The 9,520-nt window shown below is 35.1% G+C and overlaps 1 protein-coding gene across 1 annotated transcript; it reads right to left on the bottom strand.

Moving 5' to 3' along the window:
• Positions 1-745: 745 nt before the first annotated feature.
• On the bottom strand, positions 746-5,448 carry LOC145606963 (uncharacterized). The gene is made up of 4 exons (XM_081662773.1): positions 4,507-5,448; positions 3,287-3,518; positions 1,148-1,191; positions 746-826 (listed from the first exon to the last, which is right to left on the bottom strand). The coding sequence occupies exons 1-4, from the start codon at positions 5,446-5,448 to the stop codon at positions 746-748; spliced, it is 1,299 nt and encodes a 432-aa protein (XP_081518899.1).
• Positions 5,449-9,520: the final 4,072 nt, after the last annotated feature.

Genomic DNA, 9,520 nt, shown 5'->3' with positions numbered 1-9,520 from the left:
ATATCTTCGACTATGTATAAATGAAAATTATAAAAGGTTGATATGTGAAAATTTTATAATAAGGGGAATCTAATAAAATCCCTCGTCCTAATTTACATCTATTATATAAATCATAATATGTGGTTAAAGTTATTTTATTTTAACCACATAAATGGTAAGTGAGTGGAATTTTCAACGGAGGTAGTATTTAAAAATAATACTCGTAGTATTAAATTGTCAACAATCCAAATTTTATATTCTGGAAACCTTACCATAAAACACAATTAGTAAAGTTAAATTGGATATTTAACCATTAATTTGCCAATCAATCAAGATTATTGGCTTTAATTAGACAAACTCACAATTGGTGACCAAATAAAATGTATAAAAAATGAAAACAAAAACTTTTACCCTCATGATTTCTTTGTTATCACCTATTCACCGCCTTCTTTTCATTTGTCTGGTTCTCTTCGCCACTGCTTGCTCCTTCATTTCTTTTTCTCACACTCTCCAAGGACTCCAACACTAAATATTGATATACTACTTCCTCTTGTTCTTTCTTTTTGTTTATTTAATTTAATTTTAAATAAAGAAAAAACCAGAATAAAACCCAATTTGTTTCAATGTAGGGGGACATTTTTCCCCCTTCTCTCTCGCATCTGTCTAGATTTAGGAGCCAACAACCTCCTTGAGATAAGCTAAAATACGGTCCCTAAACTATACCATTAGTTGCACATTTGGTCCCTCATCTTTAAAATGAGGCGAATTAGTCCCTCTGCCACCCTTGGATCACCATTTCTGGTGGAGAAAAATCTGAGTCAGCAAAGTTGAGGGATGTTTTTGCCAACTAAGCAAAAGTTCAAAGACTTCACATGTTGAGTTAGCATTAGTTTAGGGACTGCACTTCTTTTTTTCCAAAAGATTAGGGACCTCCTGTATGCTTACATGGACATTTTCAATTGCAAAAAAAAAAATGGTAGTTTAATTTTAGGTTAGGGGCTCTGCATTTAATTCTGAAGGATTGTAACAGCAAAAATAACCAAATTCCAAAATAGCTAAAAAAAACTATCGTTACACACAAAAGTGACTATATATATTGTTGCTAGTAGCCATTAAAACCATCAAAACAGTAAGCGAAAATTCTTCCAAAAGGGAAAAAAAAAAAAACCACAACAACTGCTGCAGTGAAGAAGGAAGCTCCTGCCAAGATACCTGCAATAAAATTAGTAATTAAGGTAATTAGGAGTTGATCAAAATTAGAAACTGAAAAGAGACAAGGGTTCAGGTGGCTATAAGTATGAATTTTGGGGTGTACTTCTTGTAATAGCAATAGTTTGGTGTTGGTATTTGTTTAAGAAAGTAGGCAAGTAATGTAATCATATGTAGTGAAAGTAAAACCAACAAGAGTATATAACTAAGGCCCTGTTCTTTTCACCTTAACAAAATAATATTAAGTAAAAATAATTTTAGTTCAGTAAAAAAAAGTTCAGTTCAGTAAAATTAATTTCAGTTCAGTAAAATTCAGTTTTCTTACAGAAGATTATAATGGAAAATCAGTAAAATAATTTCAGTTCTGTAAAAATAATTTAATTTCAGTAAAAATAATTCGAGTTCAATAAAATTAAGTTCAGTTCAGTAAAAAATAAGTTCAGTTCAATAAAAATAATTTCAGTTCAGCAAAATTAAGGTGTATCAAACAGGGCCTAAATCGAGATTAATTTCTAAGAAGTCAAGATCGATAGGCGTACCTTGAGCAGATGTAAGTTTCGCCATCTTCACTCTCTTCTGCTCCGAACATTCACCAAATTCCTATGGAGTAATTGAGTTTGAAGATGAAGTGTGGGTTTTTTTGGTAACCAGTACTATACTGCTCGTATATTATCATTATATATTTTTTTTCACACCTAAAATGATAGAAGGTCCCCTAAACTTACTCCTTCATTAATTAAATGCCAACTCATACCCACAAGATCCTTAAACTTGGATTAAATTTTATTTATTTTGCCACATGGGCATTGTAGTCCCTAAACTATGCTGACTCAACATTTTTTTTCACCGGAAAAGTCAGATAAGGGTGGCAGAGGGACTAATTTGCTTCATTAGAAAGATGAGGGACCAAAATGCTACAAATACTATAGTTGAGGGATCGTATTTATACTTAACTCCAACCTCCTTATCTAAGATTAATTAAATACGGAGTAAGTAAAGTTAGAAAAAACCAACATCGTTTTCGATGCTTGCGCCTTGCACGTTGTGGAAGTTTCAGATTTGCTTTCTATTTTTGAACTCTACGGAGTATAGGCTGCGCGGACTTGTATGCATAACCAATTTTAAAGTGATTGTTGCTACTAAAGCAAACGTAGCACTCTCCTCGATTAATAAGAGAAATTCCAATGGCAAGCTATAATTGTCAAATTAGCTTATCATGCCAATTAGGCCTTGTTCTTTTGAGCTTCTGGGTAGAACAGATTTCAGCTGAGCAGTGCAGGATACAGTAGAGCAGAGCAGACACTACTAGAAAACACCCTATTTCCGACGGAATATTTCCGTCGGTGAAGGCTTCAATTCCGTCGCAAATCATGTTTCCGACGGAATTCCGTCGTAATGTTTCGTCGGAAAAGCCTTCGTAGGAAATCAGCAAGTTTTCGACGAAAATTCCGTCAGAAACACATTTCCGACGAATTTTCCGACGGAATGTAAGTCCTTGCAAAAAAAATTGACTTTTGTTCTAGATCCGTCGCAAATCTGCGACGAACATAATCCGTCGTTGCTAAGTCTTTGCGACGGAAAATTTCGTCGGAAGATCAAGTATTTCCGACGGAATATTCAGTCGCACCAGGTGAAGTTTTGCGAGGGAATTTTATCTGTCGGAAATTTCCGACAGATTATTCCGTCGGAAATTTCCGACGAATTAATTTCCCTCGCAAAAATCCCCTTTTGCGACGGAATTGTAGTCCCATAATTCCGTCGCAAAATAAGTTTTCCGACGAACTTATTTTGCAAATGTCCGTCGGAAATTTGTGAAAACAACGCATCAATTTAGATTATTTTCTGCCATAAATTAATATTAGAAACCTATTCCTGCACCTAATTCCTGTTTACAAAATTTATCGAATATCGAAAATATTTTTATATATATTTCCACAAAAGCCGCAGTAAAACATAATAATATTCAGTTATTTCCAAAAGAGCGGAAACATAATCAAAAGCTATACAAATAAACTTTACATGTCCGTACTAAATGAGACTACATGTCCATACTACTATAAACAAAAGCTAGGCTACATAATGGTCGGGGTACCCTGACCTGCTCCTCCATTACCCGGGTCATCTCTGGGGTCTCGATGCTGAGGCTGAAAGGTAGAACATGAGTCGTTGCTAGAGAATCGACTCATAAACTCATCCCACCGCTCCTTGTTTTTCCTCTCTATTTCATCCACTTCACTTTGAATTCGGAGTTTCATCTCAATTTCCATTTCACTTCTGATTTCATCGCGAAGAGCCTGAACCCTATGCTTGAAATTAGGGACCAATTTCACCTACACACAGCCAATTATGGGCAAAAGGCTTTCTAGTTTGCCTATTCTCTACATTTCTAGGATTATGAACTCATTCTTTCTCAAATTACTTCACATTTACATAGTTGTAGGTGATCATGGCTTCAAATGACATTAAATGAGGTATTTGCTAAGTATAGGAGCCATTTTACTCAAAATAGAGCCAAATAAGGGCAAAAGGCTTTCTAGTTTTCCTATTCTCTACATTTCTAGGATTATGAACCCATTCTTTCTCAAATTACTTCACATTTACATAGTTATAGGTGATCATGGCTTCAAATGACATTAAATGAGGTATTTGCTAAGTATAGGAGCCATTTTACTCAAAATAGAGCCAAATAAGGGCAAAAGGCCTTCTAGTTTGCCTATTCTCTACATTTCTAGGATTATGAACCCATTCTTTCTCAAATTACTTCACATTTACATAGTTATAGGTGATCATGGCTTCAAATGACATTAAATGAGGTATTTGCTAAGTATAGGAGCCATTTTACTCAAAATAGAGCCAAATAAGGGCAAAAGGCCTTCTAGTTTGCCTATTCTCTACATTTCTAGGATTATGAACCCATTCTTTCTCAAATTACTTCACATTTACATAGTTATAGGTGATCATGGCTTCAAATGACATTAAATGAGGTATTTGCTAAGTATAGGAGCCATTTTACTCAAAATAGAGCCAAATAAGGGCAAAAGGCCTTCTAGTTTGCCTATTCTCTACATTTCTAGGATTATGAACTAATTCTTTCTCAAATTACTTCACATTTACATAGTTATAGGTGATCATGGCTTCAAATGACATTAAATGAGGTATTTTCGGACCGAGAACGAGCAACGAAAGGAACATGAATTGCCTTTTCATACACATCGACAGAGGCAAGTTATAAGGGGTCAAAATGACAGGCCAACAAGAATACTGTCCCCCAAACTTACCATGAGGAGCAAAACCATCTGTACACAAGCCAAGTCGAACATTACGAGGCTCATTGGCAAAATCTGGAAAGCAACTATCAAGATGTTTCCAAGCTTCAGTATCACTAGGGTGCGCCATCCTGCCTTGAACCCGAGGATTGTTCGAATGCCATGTCATTTCCTTCGCAACATTCTTGGTTGCATAGAGCCTTTGCAACCTGGGTGTGATCGGGAAATAAAATAGAACATTCAGAGGCACTAAGCTACCCTTAGAAGTCTTCTTGTATCGATCGCTACCACACACCCTACATGTGGTTAACAGCACATCATCCTTCCAAAACAGCATACATCCTTTCGGGCATGCATGAATCTTTTCATGAGGCAACTCCAACCCCTTCACAATATTTTTCACCTCATAGAATGTGTCTGCCATATGGTTGTTGCCAGGAATCGCTTCATTCACCAAAGAAGCAAACCCGTCAACACATCTGTGGGGAAAATTATACTCACACTTAAGACTAGTAATTCTAGCAGCCATCTCCAACACAGACATTGAACTCCCTTCGTATAATGATTGTTCGGAATTCTTCAACAAATCCAGAAATTGCTTAGCTTGTGCATTAGGCTCCTCCTCTTCAGAAACACTCGCCTCTTCCGAATGCCCTCGGTCTTCATCTTCATTATGACCAAAAGCATCGAAGACCATTTCACGATATTCATTCACCTCTCGTTCAGGAACTTCTGGAAACCCTTCCCCATGACACATCCACTCATAGTAATTAGGAACAAAACCGTTCCGGTACAAATGAAGTTTAACCGTTTCCGAGTCCCAAAGCTTTTTGTTCTTACATTTAAAACATGGACACCTAACTTCATTGGGGTTGCTACTTTCGGGAAGATCTTCCACGTATTTAAGGAATTCATCTACCCCTTTCACAAAGGCCGGATTAACAGATTGTCCAACTTTCCTTTCATACATCCAGCTTCGTTCAGTTCGTTTCATGATTACAACTTCTACACAACTCACCCAAATGTTTAATCACATTAGTCACAAAATGTGTTGAATATTCATTACCCATCAAAGTGTCATGGGAATGCAAATAATATGTTATTCTCCTTTAAATTAACTACAATCACTAGGCGAAAAAAAGAGTTGGCCACCGGTTCAAAACCCCCCTTTGCCACCGGTGGCCAGTGGGGGGGTGGCAAAACCTAGGATAAAAGGCCACCGGTTCAAAACCGGTGGCAAAATCTAGTATTGCCACCGGTTAACCGGTGGCAAAAAACAATTCCCGCTTTATTTTTTTTTTGTATTAAATATAAATGCCACCGGTTAACCGGTGGCAATGTACATGTTATATAATTTTTTTTTTTTTTTTTTTTTTTTTTTGCTTTTTTCAAAAAGAAATATAATAGAACAATTAAATCAAAAAAGAATTAGAACATCAAAATACAAATCAAACAATATCGATGAATGTAATCGAAAATTTATAATATATAATAAAAAAAAATTACAATATAGATCGACCAATAAAATCGATCAGTATTTCCTAAAAAAAAATAAACTGAACAATTACAACATATAAAAAAATTACAACATAAATAAAAAAAAAATACTACAACATCAAAATTCTAGCTTGTATCTTGATTCTTCGGCTTGATTCTTCAATTTTAGATCTAAATCAATATACCTGATCCAAAAAAAAAAAAAAATCGATTAAAATAATTAAGATGCGAAAAAAAAAAACAAAAACCAAGAACAACTGCATGTACCCTTTATAATCGAATAAAATCAAATCCAGAAAAAAAAAACCAAAAAAATTAAAAACAAAAACCCAAGAACAAAAAAAACAAACCAGAAATTAAAAATAAAAAAAACCCAGAAAATCAAATCAATTCAAAATCGAAAAAAACCCAGAAATTAAAATCGATTCAAAATCGAAAAAAACCCAGAAATTAAAATCGATTCAAAATCAAATCGATTCAAAATAAAAAAAAAAACCCAGAAATTAAAAAAAAAAAAAAAAAACGAATCAAAATCAATTAAACCCATCAATTCCTAATAATATTACAACAATCAAACCCAAAAAAATCAAGACATTTAACAAAAATAATTAAACCCATAAACCCTAACCTTGAATAATTAAACCCAAAAATAATTAAACCCAAAAATAATTAAACCCATAAACCCTAACCTTGAATAATCAAGACATGCATGCACTGAGCGAGGCGGCCGTGGTGGCGGTAGGTGAGACGAGACAACGGAGAGGAGAGGGAAGGAGAGACGAGGGTGAGGAGAGAGAAGGAGAGACGAGGGTGAGGAGAGAGAAGGAGAGACGAGGGAGAGGAGAGGAGAGAGAAGGAGAGACGAGTGAGTTCGGAGTAGTGGTGTGTGGTGGTGGTGGTGGTGGTGAGACGTGAGGAGAGTGAGTTCGGAGGAGAGAGAAGGAGAGGAGAGAGAAGGAGGAGAGGGGATAGTGAAGGAGAGAGGCTGAGGGAGAGAGAAATTAGGGTTAGGGGTTTATAAAGGGGGGGTTTGTTTTTTTTTTTTATTCTTTTTTTAACTAAGCCCGGTTTTTTTTTTTAAAACTCATTATTGCCACCGGTGGCCTTTCCAATTTTTGCCACGGGTTTGGTTGAACCGGTGGCAATTGTTCTTTGCCTCATCCCGCCACTTAATTAAGCCACCGGTTTTCAAAAACCGGTGGCCAATGAGCGTTGCCTTTTTCAATTTTTCTACTAGTGAATAAACTAAATGGCAATTAATATTTTTTTATCAAAAGAAACTAAACTAATGCTTATTATAAACCAAATAAACTAACATACATAATTAAATAAGCTTTTTAATAAAGTAACATATTATTTTTTCCAAAGTAAACTTAACTATGACAAAATGTTAACATTATAAATTAACATATATCAAACTTAATTTAACTAAGTTAACATTTTTTTCATAATAAACAAAGCTAATGCCCATTTTTAACCAAATAACCTAACATACATAATTAAAATAAACTAAACTAGCAAAAATGTTAACATTATAAATAATTAACATGTATAATTAAACTAGATTTAACTAAGTTAATAACCATTTTCAAAATAAACAAAACTAATGCCTATTTTTAACCAAATAAACTAATCTAACATATTTCTATATACAATTAAATTTATACATTCACTAACATGTCATTAAACTCTAGATCTACCCTTTTTATTAACAATTACACCAAAATAAACCACACTTACAACAAATAAATTTAATTGACTAATGTTAACATTATAAATAATTAACATTATAAATAATTAACATGTAATGTGAGATTCAATTAATTAAATTGTTTAACATAATAAAAAAAACAAAAAAAAAAATAATAATAGAGAAGCTTACCTAAGGTGCGATGGCAGAGAAGCTTCAGCGGGCGATGGCGGAGGCAGAGAAGCCTCAGGGGACGGTGGCGGTGGCGGTGGCTGGAGAAGCCTCGGGGTTAGGTTGTTCGAAAATTATAAAAAAAAAAAACCAATTGCGGCACTTACCTGAGGTGCGAACCGACGGTGGATGAAGGGGAGGAAAACAAGGCGTCAGGCGGAGGCTGGAGATAGTTAGGGTTAGGATCTTCAAAAATTAAAAAAAAAAACAAATTTCGGCACTTACCTGAGGTGCGCACCGACGAAGGAGGAAGGGGAGAAAAATAGACCGTGGTGGCGGTGGCGGTGGCGGTGGCAGTGGCTGGAGAAAAATCGAGTTAGGGTGAAAATTAAAAACAAAAAAAAAAAATACGAGAAAAGGACGGCACTTACCTGAGGGCGCACCGACGGCGGACGGACGGGAGAAAAGGACGCGGTGGCGGTGGCGGTCCTTTTCTCTTTCTCCCTTCTCTTCCCCTTTCTTTCTCTCTCTTCTCTTCCCCTTTCTTTCTCTCTCTTCCCTTCTGTTCTGTTGGTAAAGCACGGGTGAACAAATTTTGGTGTTTAATAATTTCCAACGGAATTAAATTTCCTCGGAAATTTTGAATTGCGACGGAAAATTCCGTCGGAAACCAATTTCCTACGGAATTTTCCGTCGGAATTCAAACTTTCCGAGGAAATTTAATTCCATCGGAAAATGTACGACGGATTTTCCGACGAAATTTTTCGAGGAAGACATTTCCGTCGTAAATTTCCAACCTTCCGACGGAATTTATGGTCCGTCGGAGGGATTCCGTCGGAAATAAGGTGTTTTCTAGTAGTGAGAGCAGGGCTAAGCTTTCACACAATGCAGAGCAGAACAGATCAGAGCAGGAAAGGGAAGAACAGAGCAGATTTCAGCAGAGCAGAGCAGCTCTAAAAGACAGGGTCTAAGGATTGCAAAGTTATTCTTCCTTATAGCTAATTAATACCATAATGGTTAAGTTACATGTCATTTAGTTTTTTCAACTATATTTTTAAAATAATTAATACTTTGTTTTATATTAGAGAAAATTAATTTCTAAGCTAATTATCTTAATTATTGAATTATCCTCCAATGGTTTGGCTATTAGCTTAAAAATTATTAATATATTGCAAGCTACTCCTCAAAAGCAACCACCGGAGTTGCTCTAATGTTCTATTTTGAATTTTGATGTAATTTCTTCAATTTTTAAAAAAGATTGTTGCTACTCTAAGTAACAAAACCATACGTAAACCATAAAAATTCAATTCAAATATTGACTCACGTGAACACAATAGTTTAGCATGACCCAAATTTTAAACTAGACTCGAACCGACGACCCGACCTCATTGAATTCAATCCGAACATCCAAATTGATACCTCTAGTTTTTTTTTTTTTTTTTTTTTTTTTTTTTTTTTTTTTTTTTTGGAAAACGATACCTCTAGTTTTTACCCCCTCCATATTTTATTACTTGCTCCAGTTTTATTTTGCGGCCGTATTTTGTTACTTACTCCATTACCCTTTTTGGAAACTTTTAACAATATTATATTATTTTTTTCCTTACTGTTTCCCTCATATTATATTTTAACATTTTTCATATACATTTTCCTCCCCGTTTATATTTACTTGCTTTTAAAGATTTTTTAAACACATACCTTGAATCTTGTC

This window comes from Chenopodium album, chromosome 23 (genome assembly GCF_948465745.1).
Source record: "Chenopodium album chromosome 23, dcCheAlbu1.1, whole genome shotgun sequence".
NCBI lineage: Eukaryota > Viridiplantae > Streptophyta > Magnoliopsida > Caryophyllales > Amaranthaceae > Chenopodium > Chenopodium album.
Note: the sequence above shows the minus strand (reverse complement) of the source record. Positions and strands in the feature narration are given on the sequence as shown.